Source organism: Leucopleurus acutus (genome assembly GCF_964270905.1).
Source record: "Leucopleurus acutus genome assembly, chromosome: 6".
NCBI classification, from domain to species: domain Eukaryota; kingdom Metazoa; phylum Chordata; class Mammalia; order Artiodactyla; family Delphinidae; genus Leucopleurus; species Leucopleurus acutus.
The window spans coordinates 48,590,740-48,611,583 of NC_139149.1; the positions used below are offsets into that span (position 1 = coordinate 48,590,740).

The 20,844-nt window shown below is 36.8% G+C and overlaps 1 protein-coding gene across 4 annotated transcripts in view; it reads left to right on the forward strand.

Annotated features, from left to right (window-relative positions):
* Positions 1–20,844, forward strand: part of TANK (TRAF family member associated NFKB activator) — a 76,842-nt gene that overhangs the window by 5,587 nt on the left and 50,411 nt on the right. For 2 of the 4 annotated variants that reach the window (XM_082841271.1, XM_082841272.1), the window contains exon 2: positions 12,690–12,837. The exons of 1 other annotated variant lie outside the window; for it this stretch is intronic. In XM_082841271.1, the coding sequence (XP_082697397.1) occupies positions 12,739–12,837 (99 nt within the window). In that variant the 5' untranslated portion in view covers positions 12,690–12,738. Of the gene's footprint in view, positions 1–12,689; positions 12,838–20,844 lie in introns of those variants that run through there. One more of the 4 variants, XM_082841273.1, reaches the window with a different exon arrangement.

Below are 20,844 nucleotides of genomic sequence, written 5' to 3' on the forward strand. Positions count from 1 at the left end.
TGACTTTCTTTTCTAGGGCAGAGTGGAAGACGTCATATTTACTCTATGTGATCCTTCCCCCATCCTGAAGCTTCTGTAGATTTGAACTGGCATCTTACCACAAGTGTGAACCCTGGTAGAATACTTACCCAGAAGCAGAATAGTCTCAGCAGTGGGGGAAACCCAGCAGAGGACCTTTTTCTACTTACTAAATCACCCACACTTGTCTCTACTTGTCCACAAAAAGTAGACTTGTTAAAGATTTATAAATCATTTTAGGGGTGGAGGTGGTGGAAATCTACCTTTAGGCCTGTGATTCTTTTCAAACTTGAAATCCCAATGTATATAACTAATCACAGTTGAGCTGCTCTGGTTGAACTGGGCAATTGGTGGTAGACCATTGTTTGGCTCATACACCTGCAGCCTCAATGGAGCTCCAAAAGCGCCACTACTTTCTTTGATTATTACTTTTTATTCAGGATTGGTTAGATATCATTTGGTATCATAATGCTGGTTGTCAAAGACAACAGGCTTAAGATATTTTTATCTATAAAATAAGGGAAGAAATGTTTGTTTAAAAAGAAGGAGGGGGACTTCCCTGGTGGCACAGTGCTTAAGAATCCGCCTGCCAATGCAGGGGACATGGGTTCAAGCCCTGGTCCGGGAAAATCCCACATGCCACAGAGCAGCTAAGCCCATGTGCCACAACTACTGAGCCTGTGCTCTAGAGCTCACGAGCCACAACTACTGAGCCCGCATGCCACAACTACTGAAGCCCGGGTACCTAGAGCCCATGCTCCACAACAAGAGAAGCCACCACAATGAGAAGCCTGTGCACCTCAACAAAGAGTAGCCCCCGCTCGCCACAGCTAGAGAAAACCCGCGCGCAGCAACGAAGACCCAATGCAGCTAAAAATAAATAAATAAACAAACAAGAAGAAGGAGGGTGGGAGGAGTTAGAGTACCACTTCAGAAAATTTAACATCCAGATAGTAGGAGTCATAGAAAGGGACACAGAAGGAATGAAATTGCTCAAAAAGTTATTCAAGAAAATTTGCAAGAACTGAAGGGTGAACTTCCATGTGGGTTAAGTACAAGATCAGAAATCAAAATGGCTCTGGACTTCAACAAAAACAAAAGGGAGCATAGTAAAACTTACAAAATTCTGAGAAAAAATTACTTCCAACCTAGAACTCTTAACCTGGCAAACTGTCATTTAAATCTGAGGGTAAAGATATTTTCCGTTATGCAGGGTCTCAAAAAATTTACTTTGCAGGCACTTTATCAGGAAGCTACTAGAGGGTTTACTCCACCAAACTGGGGAGTGAAACAAGAAGGATGAAGATTTGGGATACTGAAAATGAGGGATTCAGCTAGAGAGAGAGGTGAATAAAGGGAATCATCAAATTCAAGTTGAAAGAAGGTCTCAAGATGAAGGCTTTCCTCTAAGCATAGAAATCAACAAATCTAGACTTGAACAAGTCAGAAAGCTCAAGGAGAGATTCTTCTAGGAAGATGAAATTGATAGAATAATTGAAGTGTCTCAATGGATTGAGGAGTTGTAGTAATGATAATAAGAAATGAAACAAACAAGAAATTTTTTCAGGAAAAATGTTTTTCAGGAAAGGAAAAGGAGCCGTAGTATATTATATGGCTCAGCAGTGAATAGCATTACGTAGTCATAAGAAAGTTAAAGTAGAATGCAAATCTAACCAAAAAATAAGATGTAACTATATGAGGAGAATGGAGAGGATATAAAGGGAGGGGAGATTTTAAAGAGAGCTGAATCCTTATTTTGCATAGTGGGAAGACAAGTAAAACTGAAAACTCAGTAGTGGCAATATTAGCATGTTATTTAGAGATACAGAGATAATACCAAAAAGAATCAACCAAAAGGGACTTCACTGGTGGCACAGTGGTTAAGAATCCGCCTCCCAATGCAGGGGACACGGGTTCGAGCCCTGGTCAGGGAAGATCCCACATGCCGCGGAGCAACTAAGCCCGTGCACCACAACTACTGAGCCTGCACTCTAGAGCCCGCGTGCCACAACTACTGAGCCCACGTGCCACAACTATGGAAGCCCACGTGCCACAACTACTGAAGCCCACACTCCTAGAGCCCGTGCTCCACAACAAGAGAAGCCACTGCAATGAGAAGCCCGTTCACCACAACGAAGAGTAGCCCCTGCTCGCTGCAACTAGAGAAAGCCCGTGTGCAGCAACGAAGAGCTGACACAGCCAAAAATTAAAAATAAAATAAAAATATTAAAAAAAAAAGAGGAATCAACCAAAAGAGCTGAAAATTGTTGCCAAGGTGAAGCAGGAAATGGGAAGGGAGGAGAGTAAGGTACTACTGTTTTTCTTAAACCTTATAAAGTTATTTTACTCATTAAAATGTAGATGTGTTATGCTTTGATTAAAAATAAAATAAAAACTAAACTAGGGTGAAAAGAGCTAGGATGTTGGACTTTCACATCAAAGAGACCTGGATTTATCTGGGTCTTCCATTTTCTAATTCGTTGAACTCAGGCAACGTATTTAACCTTTTGAAGCTCAGTTTCCTTATCTGGAAAGGGAACATTAAAATAAGGTAGTTTATATAAAGTAGCAAGCAGTTTTTACCTCAGCAGGTGTCAGTCTCTACCCCTGTCCCTAAGGTTTCCCAGGAGGAAATAGGGAACCACCACCACTGTTGGGAAGCTTCCCATGTCCTTCTGGTTCATAGCTGTGTGCCTATTCAGATTGAAGGCATGGCACTGGGATCTGTGCCCTTTCTAAACTATCTGTAGATAGTTAGAGAATTTAAATAGAATTGAGATGATTTAGAGTATTGGTAGGGGTAGAATCAAGTTATAAGGACTGCTTGGTGGGAGAACTCTGGTCACACTCAGATTTCTCTTTCAGCATGAACTTCAGTGCAAATGCCATTAATGGTGTCTCTTCCATTAATAGAGAAAACAGTTGTCACATAGACTGATGAACTGTGGAAATTTCATGGAACTAAGATCAACAAGAGTGCTGTTGCTCTGGACCATCTGCCAAAGTATCAAAATACCCTTTTTTTTTTTTTAAGAACATCTACCTTAGCAACTGCTATTTTTGGTTCTCAATTCTATACACTTCTTTTGGAACAGTTCATAAAGCAGATCACTGTGGAACAAAAGGACACTTTATGAAAGCCTATTTCCCCACCTTGGTGCATATTTGTGTAGTGTTTTACAGAGTACAGTGCTTTCCCAGTTATGACTTGATCCCCTATGGCAGTGATTCTAAATCTTTCACACTTGCTTCTCCCTCTTCCTCCCCTCACCGCCCCCTCTCCACCAAAAAAAATTATGATCCAAGAAGTCTTGGACAGGGGTGGCTGATCTGTTTTTTGAAACTGCCCTGGATTATTCTAATGTACTGACAGGTTGGGAACCCATGTCCTACAGCATGCTGTACCCCAGACATTCTAAACTGGGACAGATGAGGGAACCGAGGTCCACAGAAAGGTTACAGCTTATTTACTCTCACCCATCAACAAGCATATCTAGACTGGACATGTTTTCTGCACTTCAACTCTGATTCTATCTTTGGTTGACTAGACTTTTTAATTTTGATCCTCTAACTTGTATTAAGAGAGAAATTAACACATTTTACACAAGATGTGGTCTCAGTTAAAAATAAGATTTGGAATCTTATTTTATAGCATCTTTTTAATTTTTTCCAGATGCAAAAGGAAATGAAACAGAATCAAATTTTTTAATAAACTCTTGCTCCTCCACAGTAGGGTAGCATAACAAGCTAGACTTAACTAGATCTGAATATTCACATTTGGGATCTGGGACTTAACTAGATCTGAATATTCACGTTTGAGGAAAACTGGAGTGGCCCTGAAAAGAGTAGAAATTTGGGTAATTTTGGCACAGAGGCAGGTTTGAGAAGTTGGTTTGTCAGGCTACCCAGGGATTTTTAGTCCTGTCTTCAGGAGTATTCAACAGTAGGAGTAAGAAAGTGTGTTGCATGGTATAAAAATACTGTATCTGGTTTTAAACTTCTATCATATTATACATTTAAAGTCACAACCTAAACATCTTGGGAATGACTAGGAATGGAGATCTGGATATCTCTGAAACCTTATTTATTTTCTCACTGGAGTTCTCTCAGTTACTTCTAATAAGACAAGTTGTGACTTGCAAACATTTGCCCAGCAGCCTCTAGGTGTCCTCAGGGAAATTAAAAGCAGCGGTATGAAGAGCCGTAGAGTTCTGTGCTGGTAATTAAGAGCACAGAGTACAGCTTATAATTATGTAGGCTTTTGCCTGTTCCCATTTATCATTGGTAATATTCTCAAGGCTAAATGACTGTTCAGCGATTTCAACTGCGATTTAAGAGAAAATAGACCTTTTTGTGAAAAGGTCCTCTGTCTCCTGAAGTTTCATTCTCTTTTCATAGAAGAGCTCTCTCCTTTCGTAGTGGTTATGATTTAGTAAATGACTCAGAGATGCTGGAAGGGCCCCTAATCTGTTAACTCATGAGATTTTAACTACTTCTTTTTCAAAAACAACTTTGCCCTTTATGAATCTGGTGCAACCTGTGTCATCTCTTCTGGTTGGCGGGACCTTTTTAAGATTACTGAAAATATTTTTTCACACTTTTTAAATTAAAACCAGAAGATAGGTACAAATGTTCTACTCTTGTGAAAGATCATTAATAATACTATTTCATTATCATAAATTTGGTAGAGTAGAAGAGAGAGACTTAAGAAAAATAACACATTCACTCTACCAGAAAGTTATTTTTCTTATTATTTAACACTGTATAAATGTTAACAGAACAGAACGTTAGATAACATTCCTACCTGTTTGGCTAATAATCTCTTCATATAAGGTAACAGACTTATACTAAAATGCCTTACTATTTTATGCATATCCTAGTTTTCCTTCTGACGTTGTCCAGTGGGCCTATCCTCTTTTTTGGTTTATATTTGGGAGAAAAAAAGTGTGCATCTTGTGACACAAAGTGGTACAATAACAAGTATTGCTTCTTTCTCCCTCCACTGTTTTCTTTTAAAAAATGTAAGGGTTTTGTTTGTTTGTTTCTTTTTTGGTAAAAAGATTTTGGCGTGGTTGACTGTCAGTCAGTATCAGAGGACATTAAAAACTTTAAGACTATAAGCAGGAGGGAAGGCATACTTAGCCATCATTTCTTCCTTTAGATTTCATTATCACTCAATTGGTACATTTTTCCTGACTGTTGTTAATTATGTCTCTGTTAGCACTTTTGTTCAAAATTGAATTCAATATCCTCTCCTCTCCCCCTCAGTATTTCTTCCTGTTTCTCTGTGGCTGACTAGCATCACTGTTTGCCTCATTTTTGAAGAATATGGCTGGTGAACTATCTTTAACAAAATAACCTGATTACTTTACTTATTAAAATATAGATTATAGGACTCCTTCCCAGGCCAACTGATTCAGAATTGCTGGGCCCTGAACGCTTCCTTCTTGTCTGTTGTACAGATCCAGTTGGCCAACAAATCCTATTGATTCTACCCTTAAAATGTCTCTTGAATTCATTCATCTTTCATTTTCCCTACTCTAGTTTAAGCCCTCATCTTTCACTCAGAATACAGCAGTAGTTTCTTATGGATATCCTCACTTCGTCTCCCTCATTTGTTTATATTCCCAGCTGGTATCCAGTTAATCTTTCTAAAACATATCCATCTCCTGCTTGACAATCCTCCATTATTCCTTAATGTTAGCAAGTTAAAGTCTAAATTTCTTAAGAGTGACATTCAACGTCTACTGCAATCTGGCCGTATCTAATCTGCTGTGTAGTATAGTTTATGTAGTTAGTGCACTCTGTAACTCTAGGGTGTAACTCTTTCCAATTATGGTCTACATGAACGGTACCTGTAGGGTTCTTTCAGTGCAGCACAATCACACATGGTGGCCCTGACTATGCACCTGTCTTAGCACCCTGACCTCTCCATCCTGTCTGTACATATACCTTACTTTCATAAATACAATACTCACCACCAGTCCCTAAATGCACTATACTAGTGATTTCTCAGAGCCTCAGCTCCTTCAGAGTGAATGTTCTTTCCCCTCTCATTCTCTACTTGTTGAAATCCTTCTCATATTTCAGGTCCCAATATAAGCATCAGATCCTCTGTGAAGCCTTCCACAGTTCCTCTCATGTTAATTGTTCCTTCTGTTGAGCCTTTTTCCTGCTTATACTCTTTATTTAACAGTTCTTTCTTTTCTTCTTCTTTTGAGATAAAACTTAAATACAATGAAATGTACAAATCTTGAGTGAGCCTTTGGGTCAGTTCCTACAAATGCTTCTACCTGTGTTTCCCAGATACCTATCAAGATATGCTTATACATTTTTACACATTTATAATTGATCTGTTAATATGGTTAATCATTTCCATGTGTTTCTGCCTTACTAAATTATAAGCTCTAATGAGAGCTTATAAGGCAAAGACTATGAGTTTGTCTCTTTCCCATGGAAAAAGGAGAACCTACTGTGTGTTCAGCACTGAACCAGTCTTGAATATTGTACCAGTTAGGATACAGCTCAGCTCCTCTCTTAAGAGACCCCCAAAGACACTGGCTTAAACAAATAAGACAGATATTTTATTTCTCTCACGTATTACAATTCAAAGTATAAGATGTCCAGAGCTGATCTGGCAGCTCTATTACAATTCAAAGTATAAGATGTCCAGAGCTGATCTGGCAGTTCCACAGTGTCAAGGACCTGGGCTTCTTCATTCTTGTTGTTCCACATCTCCTTGTTCCACCATCCTGGAAGTGTTGCCCTCACCACAGTGTTTCGGGTGACTAACCACAATATTCCATCCAGCTGGGAAAGGGAAAAAGAAGAGAGCTTGTCTTGGAAGTTACACTTACTTGCTGATGACCAGAACACAGTCACATGACCACATCAGCTAAAAATCAGGAATACTCGAAGAGGAGAGAATGGATATTGAGGAACAGTTAACAGATATTGCTTCATATATGATCTCAATCTTCACAATAAACCTACAAACTATGTATAAGAAAACTAATACTCAGAGAAGCTAAGTAAATGGCTAGAAAACTGCAGATCTGAGATCTGAATTCAAAGCCTGTACTTTTTTTTCATTCTACCTAGTAAAGTGTTAGGAGGGACTATATAATTGTTATGAAATAAAGAAAGTCATTAATTTTCACAGTGTTACATCATGTATTTTCATATCACATATTTTCACAATATCATATCTCTTCTAGGACATCCCATATAACTTTATTCCATACTTCTCATTATCTTTAAATGAATTACCATATCAACTTGCTTGTAACTTTTAAATCTATGATATCATTTATGAGGAAAAATAAATCACTATATTTGCCAAGCAAAAGCTTCTATACTCTGTATTTGTTTAGAAATGCTGTCTAGTCATAAAGTTGAAGGAGATTGTCTTGTAACCCCTTCACTTTAAAAGCAAGGAAAATCGAGGTCCAGAGCAGATATAGGACTTGTCCTGTATTCCATTACTACCCTTGCTTCTTTTCGAGCATCATGGACAAGGACTAGCCTAATTAATCACTTCTATAAGTAACCATAATTGTTATACTTAAGAATTGTCTCAGGTTTGCAGAGTTGTCCTGATCTGGAAATTCAAACTGAACAATGCATAAGAAATGTGTGTGTAATCCTGGGCTGTTTTAGTGAAGAATGGATATTATCTAGCACAAAAAAAAATCTTTATAATTGTCAGGAACCTGTTTTAGAAAGGATGACTGCTATTTGACAGTCAAATAAAAGGAATGGGTGAGGTCATTCCTACCCATAATTCAAAACCCAAGTCAAATGCCATCTACCTCTCAAAGCCTTTCCTAAACCTTGTAAATTGATGTGAGCACTTTCCTTTCCAAACTCTAGCCTTTAAATAGCTCCAGGTACTCATATATATGCTTTAAGTTACAGCTAATGGTGCTGTCGTCAGGGTAGGTTTCATGTCTGTTTTGTTTTCACTACATCAGTGGCGCCCAGCCCAGGCTTTGTTTTTTGTTGGCACTCAGTAAATGTTTTATGGAATGAAATATCCATCATGGCATTTTAGGAGAATACTTTGCAGCTGGCTTTAATAAACAATTCTTGAACTAAGAGTTTCAAAGATTTAGTCCCAGTCACTTGCTTATAGCTTTGTAGCTGTATGCAGGTCATTTAACTCCTCTGAGCCTTATCAGTCAGATTGGAATACGAGTAACAGGAAATGAAGAGCTGGTGAAAAACTTTGTAAAAGGAACACAACATTAAGGTGGCACTACCCCTAAAGCCCCTTGCTGCATCCCACATAGTGCCTTACATGTATTAAGCAAACAACTACTTCAGTTTTTCCAATTTAATTGAATCATAATGGTTTATATTTTATTGAAATCAAAGTTTGGCCCTAGTAGTTGACACAGCTTTGTTGGAGCTGGGAAATTTTACCAAGGGAAAATAAAATTATTGCCCTCATGCAGGCTGATTCTCCTATCCTAGAACAGTTTCGTTATGAACCAAGGATCAATGAAAGAGGAAGCAGCCTGATGCCCAGGGATTTTCTTAGTACTTCTTCCTGTGCAAGCACATGCTGGACCTGGGAGGCAGAATAGGAACTTGCCACCCTCCATTTTCCATCTTACAGGAACAAACCAAAGGAAAAAAGGGACTTCTGTCAGAGGAATAGAGGTACGTGTGATAGGACTATCCTGAAGCCAGGATTACCCTGGGGGTGGGATGCTTTGTATTCTGCCCACCCGGCTATACTGTCTTGGGCATCAGTGAGTTAAGTTTTTCCTTGTGTGGTATGAGGAAACTAGTAAACCAAACCCAGAAATAAAGAAATTACCACGGAAGGCTTTCCTTAAAATACATTTAAAAGAGTGAAGCCATAACTAGAAGAATGTTTCCAAGGCAGAGCTGGCTCTAGCTTGGACCTCCTGGGTTTAGGGGATGAGAGTGGCCATTTGATTTGAGTTTGAGCATGTTTATTGTAAATAAAACCATTTCCCTGGAGCCTGGCAAGTTTTGCAGAAGGCATACCGAAATGTAATTGAATTGTGACTGCCTCTTAAATTGTGAAATTAATTTTACACTTAACAAATGCTTTAAAAAATAGAGGAACAAGTGGCTTTAAAGTTCAGAGTGTTAATATTTGAAATCTGTCCAATTTAATTAACTGCATCCCAGAGACTGTTTCCTTTTTCTCTGGTCAGTGTCACTGATCTAACACCCAATTTTCTTCTTTGTTGTGAGAAAGGAATTAAATGCATCATTTATTTAGTTGTATTGACCTGAATCATATCTCCCCAGCATACATTCTTATTTCAGGAAATCGGATGCATCCATGTGGAATTTACTCAGTAACTCTTCCTAGTGACATTTGTGTGATCTAATTCAAGGAACTGAAATGAAGGCTGCACATGATTTACTTGCATATGATGCAGCTGTTTTTAGTACTGTATTTACATTTTTAAAAGCAAGAATGCACCTTCTTGATGGAACAGACATGCATTTTTAGATTCACAGACTCAAGAACCGTAGAACAAAGAAGTTTCTTAGAAATTGAATCCAGACATCTCTTTTTGTTTTGAAGAGGTAGAAACTTGAGTCCCAAAAGATTTAGTGGCCCTGAACTAAGCTCACAGGGTCAGCCAGTGATAGAACAAAACAAGAAACTAGATGGGTTCCCAATTCAAGCCTCTTGTTTGTCCCAGATAAATATAGGTGTGGTTTACATTGACAATTTGTTATGACATCTGCAGCTTATTAAGACAGTGATAGACAACCTAGCCACTTAGCTACTTAAATCATCTAATTTCTGCATGAGCATATTACAGTATACTATAGTCCCTTTAGCTACCTACCCTTATTTTTCTTTTCCTGCTTATATACTTATTTTTAATCTTGTGTTTTTTTAAGCCACCCTAAATCAATTTTTTGAATGATAATATCTAAATAAATACTCGAAGTGATGCTTTGTGTTCATGCTAATTACTCATGTTTCCATAGTGTCTACGGTATGTCAGAGATCCTGGCAATGTTAATTATCCTAACAGTATTTCATCTTTTCCATCTATCAGAAGTAGCAATAAAAACAAATTTCAAGTGGAGTGCCTAAAAAATATATCATTCTTTCATTGCTTCACAAGGTAAAGACACTGTAATCCCCATAATAAAATCCTTGAAATTGTTTTTATCAAGCCTAGAAAATAACTTAGGAGTGTATTTAGTATCTTAAAATGAAAGACTGGCTGATGGGATTGAAATATTACCTAGGTATTTAAAAGGGCATTGTGATTTATGGTAAACTGATTTTCAACAAGGCTGCCAAGGGCATTCAGTGGGAAAAGAAAAGCCTTTTCAACAAATGATACCAGGACAACTGGCTAGCCACATGCAGAGGAATGAATCTGGAGCCCTACCTCATACCATATTATACAAATTAATTCAATATGGATCAAAGATCTAAATGTAAAAGCTAAAATTATAAAATTTCTAAAAGGAAATGCAGGTGAAAATCCATGTAATCTTGGGTTAGGCAATGGTTTCTTAGATATGATATGAAAAGCACAAGAACAAAAAAAGATAAATTGGACTTCATCAAACTAAAAACTTTGTCAAAGGGCACTATCAAAGAAATGAAAAGATAATCTATAGAATGGGAGAAAATATTACAAATTATATATATATGTATGTATATATGAAAAGTGGGCAAAGGACTTGACTAGAGATTTCTCCAAAGAAGATATACAAATGATCAATAAGCACTGTAAAGATGCTCAACATCAAAACTGTGATGAGGTATCACTTCATACCCACTAGGATCCTAGCATATAATTTTAAAATGGACAACAATTATTGGTGAAGATGTGGAGAAATTGGAACTCTTGTACGTTGCTAGTGGAAATATAAAATGGTACAGCTTCTGTGGAAACGTCTGGAACTTTTGTGGCAGTTCCTCAAAAAGTTAAACATAATTGTCATCTGACCCAGGAATTCTGCTCCCAAGCACATATCTAAGAGATTAAAAACATATGTTCACACAGATATGTATACACAAATTGTAGCTTTATTCAAAATAACCCAAAAGTGGAAACAACCCAAATGTCCATTAACTGAGAAATGAATAAACAAAATGTAGTATATTCATAAAATGAAATATTATTCAGACATAAAAAGCAATGAAGTACTGTTACATGCTACAACATGGATAAAGGTTGGAAATTTTATGCTACATGAAAAAAGCCAGAGACAAAGGCCATGTATTTTATGACTCCAAACGTCCAAAGTAGGCAAATCCATAGAGTCAGAAAGTAGATTAGTGGTTGTCAGGGGATAGAGGGGAGATGTGAATTGGGACTAACTGCTAATAGGTACAGGCTTTCTTTCTGAGGTGATAAAAATGTTCTGTGATTAGATATTGGTGATGGTTACACAACATTGTGAATATACTGAAAACCACAGAAGTGTATACTTTAGAATGGTTAATTTATGTTATATGAATATCTTAATGTAAAATACTGAAAGTTTTTGAAAGCATGTATACCCGACAATAAAATAAAGGTGTTATAAAAGGTTAGAGACGGTTATGAAGGATTTCTAATCATAAGGGAGTGAAATAATTTGGTACCCCCAAAATCCCCTATGACTGATAGAGAACTTTGTCTACTCTGGCTTTCAGAGGATTAAGAGAAAGGCTCTGTCGTGTGGTTTTTACAGCTTGACAGGAAGAATCAGTCATTAGATGACCCTCTGCTCAGAGTCAGGGAATGTCGTTAGAGATGTTATGCAAGTTGAGATGATAAAAATAAATTACCTCCACTGAGTAAATCACCTGTAGTTCAGAAATAGCAAAAAAGTTGGCAAACTAATAGAGCATAGGGGTAGGACTGATGGGATGTGATTTTTCTTTTTTAATGTAGAGTCCAACGGCAGCTCTCCCTAGATTTTGTGCTAAAATAAGAGCATTTTCACACATTTTAATTGCTCTGTGATAACAACAGTGTGAACTCCATCCACAAACATTTATCTACTTAATTTTGCTCTAATTTCAGTGTAGCAAGCATTTACCTTGTAAGTGGGAATAACTGTCCATTTAGTAAAAAGAAGTCCCTTCTCACATTGCTAATCCTGTTGTGCATTTCTGTAATAAAGAGTAATAACAAATGGCCTTTTATATTTTTCCATTTTTAGCTTGTATTTGTAGAATACCATGTGCAAAGTAGGATCTTTATGAACTGGAACCCTAATTACTCCTTAAACATTAGTAAAAAATATTTAAAAATTGTAGAAGTTAAGGTTTCACAATATTTCTGATCAGGATTTTAAATGAGGCTTTTTTGCCTTTATAAAACTTGATAGTACTTGGTGCTATAATGTTCATGATAAACCATATAGAACTGTCTTTGAGGTACTTTTTTTTTTTTTTTTTTTTCGGTACGCGGGCCTCTCACTGTTGTGGCCTCTCCCATTGCGGAGCACAGGCTCTGGACACGCAGGCTCAGCGGCCATGGCTCACGGGCCCAGCCGCTCTGCGGCATGTGGGATCTTCCGGGACCGGGGCACGAACCCGTGTCCCCTGCATTGGCAGGCGGACTCCCAACCACTGCACCACCAGGGAAGCCCTGAGGTACATTTTTAAAGTGAGATTTATATAAGTTAATAGCTATCTAAATTTTTCAATTATTTTCCAGACCTGTCATTTACTCCATCATTTATAGTGATGCTACAGGACAGAGAGGAATGGATAAAAACATTGGCGAGCAACTCAATAAAGCTTATGAAGCCTTTCGACAGGCATGCATGGATAGAGATTCAGCAGTAAAAGAACTACAGCAAAAGGTATGTGGTTTTGGTTTTGAAAGTTATTTACCCTGGTAAATGGAATTTGAGTCTTGTGCAATGGAAAATATTATATTGTTAGAAAGTGCCTTGAAGAACTAAAACACAGTGATATATTAATGGATGAAATTTGAGATTTTTATTTGTTATCTTTTTTAAAAACATTGTGACCTGTGGGAAGAATTCATTTTAAGGTGATTGTATTGAGGAAAGATAAGAATGTTATCTTCCATAAATAATTTTTAAATAAAATGACAAACTGAAAGTCAGAAGTATTATTATCTCAGCTAGTTTTATTTTTTTGTGTTTTTTTTGTTTTTTTTTCCGATACGCGGGCCTCTCACTGTTGTGGAGCACAGGCTCCGGACGCGCAGCCTCAGCAGCCATGGCACACAGGCCCAGCCAGCTGCTCCATGGCATGTGGGATCTTCCCGGGCCAGGGCACGAACTCGTGTACCCTGCATCGGCAGGCCGACTCTCAACCACTGCGCCACCAGGGAAGCCCTTTTTGTGTTTTTTTTTAACATGGTTATTTGGCTGGTGCGAGGACTGTACAAATCTTAAAATATCCTGGAACTAAATTTGTTATTAATTTATAATAGTCTTCCATTCTTTAAATGTAACAGTTAAAAATCAACTATTTCAGTGAAATCTTTAGTGACTTACCAGAATGTTCAGCTTTTTAAAATTACTCCTGTACACATAAAACTTCTGTTTAGTGCTTTCAGTTTCAAGAGAAAGTAAATTGGAAGAAAGGTATACCCAGGCAAAAATTACTTGGTCTGGTAGTTACCAGGCACATGTCTGTTATTTGTCCATTATAAGGTTTTCACTGGTCTACAGCAAAATGAGAATAATGTAATGAACTTCTTACAATGCTAAATTTATTCCGTTTAAAATTCTGTCCTTTATTCTGATATTGTTTCCATGTTTCTGTACTGTCAGAATAAAGAGCAAAATTTTATTAACATATATATTCATTGAATGATGATCATAGAGTTTTTTGTTTGCTTGTTTAATATCATTACTTAGTGTTTTGGGGGTCCCCAATGCCACCCACACATTCTGCGATTCTCTAGAAGGACTCACAGGACTTAGTATACTGTCATACTCAGAGCTAAGGTTTATTACAGAGACATTGTAAAGATACACAGCCAGATCACTAATGGAAAAAGACATCAGGTGGAGTCTAGAGGAATCTGTGTGCAGGCTTCCTACACTCTTTCCCTCCCGTGAGAGGTCACACAGAGTGCACCCTCTCCAGCTTCAAAAATTCACTCAACACACTTGCAGTGTTTTGGCATGGGGAACTCCATTTGAGACTCAAGAGCTTGGGTTTTTTTTAAGGGCTGGTTACATAGGCACCCTCTGTCAACCAAAATTTCAGATTCTCAGAAGGAAAGTAGTTATTCACCATAAATCTCATGGTACAGTCTAAGTAGGCTGGCACAGCATTTAGAATCTTATCACTTAAAGGTTTTCAAAAATCAAGTTTCCAGATGCTGTCAAGGGCCAGCCTTGCAAATAGGCCTTTCTGAAGATAAACAGCCTAAGGCCTGCTATGTTAAATTATTCCTGCACGGGCAGTTGAAAGTGGAGGATCTTATGTTGGTTCCCTCAATTAAAAAAAAAATTTACTAGCCTGTGAAATTCTGAAGTCTAAGAAATATGCTAGCCATGCGGTTCTTAGTTTCTTCCATAAATATAGGAACTACACAATTCCGTTCCTCCTTTCCGTTTGATACATCTACTATAAAACTAGCTGTTATACATACTTCACTGCATTCCTCAGAAATTATCATTATTCTTTGTGATTCTCCTTTTGATTTACTAAAGAATACTCACAGTTATATAGGTAAACTTAATGGGCTAGATGTCTTCATTAGGGGTGCACAAGAGAAACAGAGATGGGATAATGACAGGCACTTTCTCAATTTTTTTTTTTTTTTTTGCAGTACGCAGGCCTCTCACTGTTGTGGCCTCTCCTGTTGCGGAGCACAGGCTCCGGACGCGCAGGCTCAGCAGCCATGGCTCACGGGCCTAGCCGCTCCGCGGCATGTGGGATCTTCCCAGACCGGGGCAAGAACCCGTGTCACCTTCATCAGCAGGCAGACTCTCAACCACTGCGCCACCAGGGAAGCTCTTTCTCAATTATTGAAATGAAGTTTGGATTTCTTTTCCTTTCCAGTTCATGTATAAGGCATAATCACTTTTTAAAAAACAAAACAAAAACTCCCAGCTTTTATTCTTCTTATTTTCCCATTAGGTTCATTAAGAAACTTCAGCAATACTGTACTTGCTCTAGGAAAGTTAGGAAACACAGAATTAGGGAAAAGGAATATTGAGATATTCTTGGGTTAAGGCAGACACAGGAATTTCTCTGTTTCCTCTTATTTCTGCACTGGCCAGTGGTAAGCAATTGAAAACTTTTGTAATTTAATCTCTTATCTGCCATGGAAGAAACCTTCACTCACAGCAGCAATTATCTTAAAGAGGGGAAAGGGAAATATTTTTTTACATTTCTCAAGAACAGGGGAAGAAAAAATATATACTATATATTCTTATATGTTAAACTCTAAATATTTTGATTTATTTAAGAAACATTATTGAGTGTCTGCTGTGTACTGGGTCCTTAATGAGGTTCTAAGAATACTGAAATAAAATATAGTTTATGTCCTTAAGGAATTTTCGATAAGTAAAAAAGGAAGATCAAGTTATTACCATAGCATACTAAGTGCTACAGTAGAGATCTGTACAGGATAATATGTGAGCACAGAGAAGAGGCATCTATCTCAGTCTGGAAGGATCAGGTCATAAGCCCACTACTTAGCTAAAGCCCAAGCCTTTAGCTAAGATTAGGAGGAGTTGGGTAAATTAGGGAAGATGGATCCTGCAAGCAGAGAGAGAATATTATATAATAAAATCTTGGAAGTGAGGAATGTATGGTATGTTTTATGTACCATAAGGTGATCCTATGGCTCCAAAAGGAACTATAGGGCAATATAGGAAAAGAAGCTGTGAAGGTAGATTAGAGCCCTATCTCTATGATTATGATTATGTAGTTTGTACGTATTCTTATTCATTCAAAATTTATTGAAGGATTTAATATATGCTTTAGAAGGATCTTCCTGACAGTGGGATAGGGGATAAATAGGATAGAGAATTCACTCAACAAACATACATTGATGCTAAGCAATGGTCTAAGATCCAGGAATATAAAAATAAGTGGCAAATCAAGTTGCATTTTAATATATATATATATTTCTATTAATATACATATATTAAATACATATGTACATATGCTTCAATTTACAAAAGAAAGAATGAATGCAATCATTTCAAGCGATCAAAATGAGGACTTAAATTAAGCATTGGGAATAAATTTGGGAATAAATCTAAGATTTATTTAGGAGATAGAATGAAAAGCAGGTGGCATATGAATGTAGGCCACTTCTGAGGGTGATGGCATAGATTCTAAGATGATACCCATGTATCTGGAAGAGAAGACTGGATTAATAGTGGTGCTGATGAACTGAAACCAAGAATGGAGAAGAAGGTTCAGATTTAAGGGGTTGGGAAATAAGATGTATAATTAGATTTTAGTTATTAGGTTTGGTTACCTATGGGACATGCAGGTGAAAATGTCCAATGGATGGTTGCAAATATGGACCTAAAAGCCTAGGTAGAGTTCTGAATTGGAGATTCTAGATATAGGTTGTAGAACAACAGATTTCATCATAGCCTTGAATGTTTATAACATTTCTGAGTTATATGTATGGGGTGAAGGAATATATGAAGGACAGGAGGATAAGAGGGAGAAAATAAGGAAAACCAGTTGGTTGCTGGAGATTCAGAAATAGGTTAAGGCATTTACTATGAACAGAGGAGAAACACCCATTCCTCTAAGAATTGGAGGGAACAAGAAGAGAAATAGCTGCAAGTGAAAATAAGTTTGCAGATAAGAGGTGGAGGTGGCAGGAAGTTAAAAGGGTTATCATGAATCACTTATATCTGGAATCCAAAAAAAGTCAAACCTGTAGAAAACAGAGTAAAATGGTGGTTACTAAGGAATTGGAGGGGGGCAGATAAGACTGACGGTGTTTAAATTTGTAACAAGTAGTAAAGCTAGAGATCCAATGTACGGTATGACAAATATAGATAATAATATTGTACTATAATTATTTAATGTGATAAATATGACTACAACAATCCTATTACAATATATAAATGTATCAAAGTAACACACTGTACACCTTAAACTTACAAAATGTTATATGTCAAATTCATTCAATTTAAAAAAATCAAATGAACAAAAAATAGTAGGGTTATCATATGAGAGTCCATTTTTTCCCTGTGAAATACAAGATAAGGTCATCTACTGAGTGAAATGATTTTAGAATATTCTGAAAGTGGTAATAAAGACTTGAAAGCTTCAGTTAAGAAAAGAAAGAAGAAAAATTTTGCATCCAGCCTTCACCATGAATTTTTGGTGGTGTCAATCCATGTTTGCTGGTTATTTTTTCATCAAGTTTCTTGATATAGAAGTAGAACAAGTGGGCGGCCAAATCCAGGATTAAGAGATTGTAGAGTTAAGAGTAGAAGAATTTCTGGTTAGGTGGCCAGAAAGTGCATACTAAAGCAATTGAAATTATGTGCTTTGCGATATAAGCTAAAATCAGAAAGAAGCTAATCTAGGAGGAATATAACAGACTAAGAACAAAAAGAGGGTTTATGGCTGAAGTGTTCATGAAGTGAGAGAACAGATATAGAGGGAGTAGAAGAATGTGAGAGTTCAAAGGATAGGTTATTGTCAATGAGTAAATATTGATGTTTAGGATCTTCTGTCTTCATAATGAGTCATAAAAGTGGGTAGCTGGAATGAGATTGAGGAATTCAAGAAACTCTTAAGACTAGAGCAATTCTCCTAGAATGGTGGTAGTTTTAGGAGCATTTAGAGAGACTGTTGTGAAAGGAAGAGCAAAAATTCTTGAATGTGAGGAAATGACTAGTATCTTGGAAGATAACTGTTTTGAGGAGAGACTGGTATAATTGAATGCCTTGTGAATGGTCTTTTGCTTAAGTTTAAATGAGTAATGGCCCAGAAGTGGCAATAATGAAGCAAGATCATACTTATCTTTTTGTTCTCCCACATCTAACTCCATCACCCAACCCCTGTGGTTTGATATGACACTAGACAGCTTCATATGAGGGGGTTACAGAGGCATCTGTATCCTCAAGAGACAACATAATTATTCCCATTTTAATGTGAGATGCCAGGCTTGCTGAAATGCACATTCTTAACCACTGGACCACCAGGGAAGTAACATGGCCCTTTCAAAAGAACAAAATAAATTTCCAGAAACAGCTCCTGAAGAAAACATGCATCAGACTTAATAGACAAAGACTTTAAAATAACTGTTGTAAATATGCTCAAAGAGCTAAATGAAGCCAGACTCAAAGAACTAAAGGAAATCGGGAAAGCAATAATATGAACAAAATAAAAATTTTACTAGAGGGGTTCAAGAATACACTTGAACAGGCAGAGTACATAATCAGTGAACTTAAAGACAGGTCATTTGAAAAAATGGAGCCTGAGGTACAAAAAGAAAAATGAAAGAAAAGTTAACAGAACCTAAGGGACTTATAGGACACTATCAAGTGCAGCAATATATGCATCAAGGGGGAAGGAGAAGAGAGAAATTCTTTTGAAGAAATAGATTATTTGAATAAATAATAAAACTTCTCAAGTTTGAGGAATAACATGGATATACAAATCCAGGAAGCTCAACACACTTCATGTAGGATAAATCCAAGAGTCGTACATCAAGACAAATTATAATCAAACTGTTGAAACACAAAGGTAGAATCTGGAAAGCAGCAGGAGGAAAGTGACTCATCATGTACAAGGGAGCCCCAATTAGGCTGTCAGTGGATTTCTCAGGAAAAACCTTGCAGACCAGAAGACAATGGGATGATGTATTTAAAGTATTGAAGAAAAAAACTGTTAACCAAGAATTTTATATCTGTCCTTCAGAAATGAGGGAGAAATTAAAAGATTCCCAGACACACAAAAGTGGAAGGAGTTCATTACCCCTAGACCTGACTTACAAGAACTGCTAAGGAGTGTCCAAGTTGAAGTGAAAGAGTGCTAGAGGGTAACTTGAAGCCAAGTAAAAATATAAAGTCCTCTGGGAAAGGTAAATACATAGACAAATATAAAAATCAGTATTATTATAATTTTGGTTTGTAACTCTGATTTTTATTTTCTACAGGATTTAAAAGACAAATGTATAAAAAATAATTTTAAGTCTATATTAATGGGTACACAGTATATAAAGGTGAAATTTGTGACATCAATAGCAAAGTGGGGGGCAGAGCTATAAAGGCATAAGGTTTTTGTATGCAGCTGAAGTTAAGTTGTTGTCGATTTGAGATAGATTGTCATAACTTCAGGATATTGTATGTAATCTCAGTGATAACCACAAAGAAAATATAAAATATGCACAAAAGGAAAGGAGAAGGGAATCAAAGTGTGTCACTACAAAAAACCAACTAAATACAGAGGAAGGCAGTAGCAGAATAAATGAGGAACAAAATGCTATAAGACATACAAAAAATAAAGAACAAAATGACAAAAGTAAGTACTTCCCTATGGGTAATTACTTTAAGTATAAATGGTCCCACCCTACTCAAAAGACATAGATTAGCATAATGGATAAAAAAACTGGATTCCACTATGTGCTGTCTATAAGACTCACTTTAGATTTTAAAACATGCATAGATTGAAAATGAAAGGATGGGAAAAGACTCCGTGCAAATAGTAACCAAAAGAGAGCAAGTGTGGCTATACTAATATCAGACAAAGTAGACTTTATGTCAAAAATTGTTACAAAAAAAAGGAGGGACATTACATAGTGATAAAAGGACGGTATCAAGAAGATATAACAGTTATAAACATATATGCACTGAACATCAAAACTCAAAAATATACGAAGCAAACATTTATAGTATTTAAGGGAAGAAATAGATGACTCTACAGTAACAGTAGGCAGCTTCAATATCTCACTTTCAACACTTCCATTAATGGATAGAACAACCAGACAAAGATGATCAATAAGGAAATAGAAGACTTGAACAACATCATGGACCAATTGGAAATAGCAGACATATACAGAATATTCCACCCAGCAGTAGCAGAATTGACATGTTTTTCAAGTTTACATGAAACATTCTCTAAGACCATATTTTAAGCCATTAAAAAGGCACCATAAATTTAAAAAGATTGAAATCATACAAAGTGTCTTTTCTAATCACAGTGGAATGAAACTAGAAATCAATGGCAGAAGGAAAACTAAGAAATTCACAAGTATGTGGAAATTAAATAACACACTCTTAAATAACCAATGGTTCAGAAAAAAAACCATAAGGGAAATAAGAAAATATCTTGGAGACAAATGAAAATGAAAGCACAACATACCAAAACTTATGGGATGCAGTGAAAGCGTGCTGAAAGGGTGAAGAAAGATCACAAATCAGTAACCTAACTTTACACCTTAAGAAATTAAAAAAAGAACAAAATAAACCCAGAGCTACCAGAAAGAAGGAAATAGTAAAGATTTGAGCAATGATAAACAAAATAGAGACTAGAAACTAATAAAGCCAATGAAACCAAGAATTGGTTCTTCTAAAAGATCAACAAAATTGACCAATCTTTAGCCAAATTGATTAAGAAAAAGAAGACTCAAATAACTAAAATCAGAAATGAAAGAGGGGACAATACTACCAAATTGGATAACCTAGATAAAATTGACAAATTCCTAGAAACACACAACCTACCAAGACTGGAACATGGAGAAATAGAAAATCTGAATAGACCTATATCTAGTAAAGATGTTGAAACAGTAACCAAAAAGTTTACAACAAAGAAAGCCCAGAACTTAATGTCTTCCCTGGTGATTTCTACCAAACATTCAAAGAAGAATTAACACCAGTCCTTCCCACACTCTT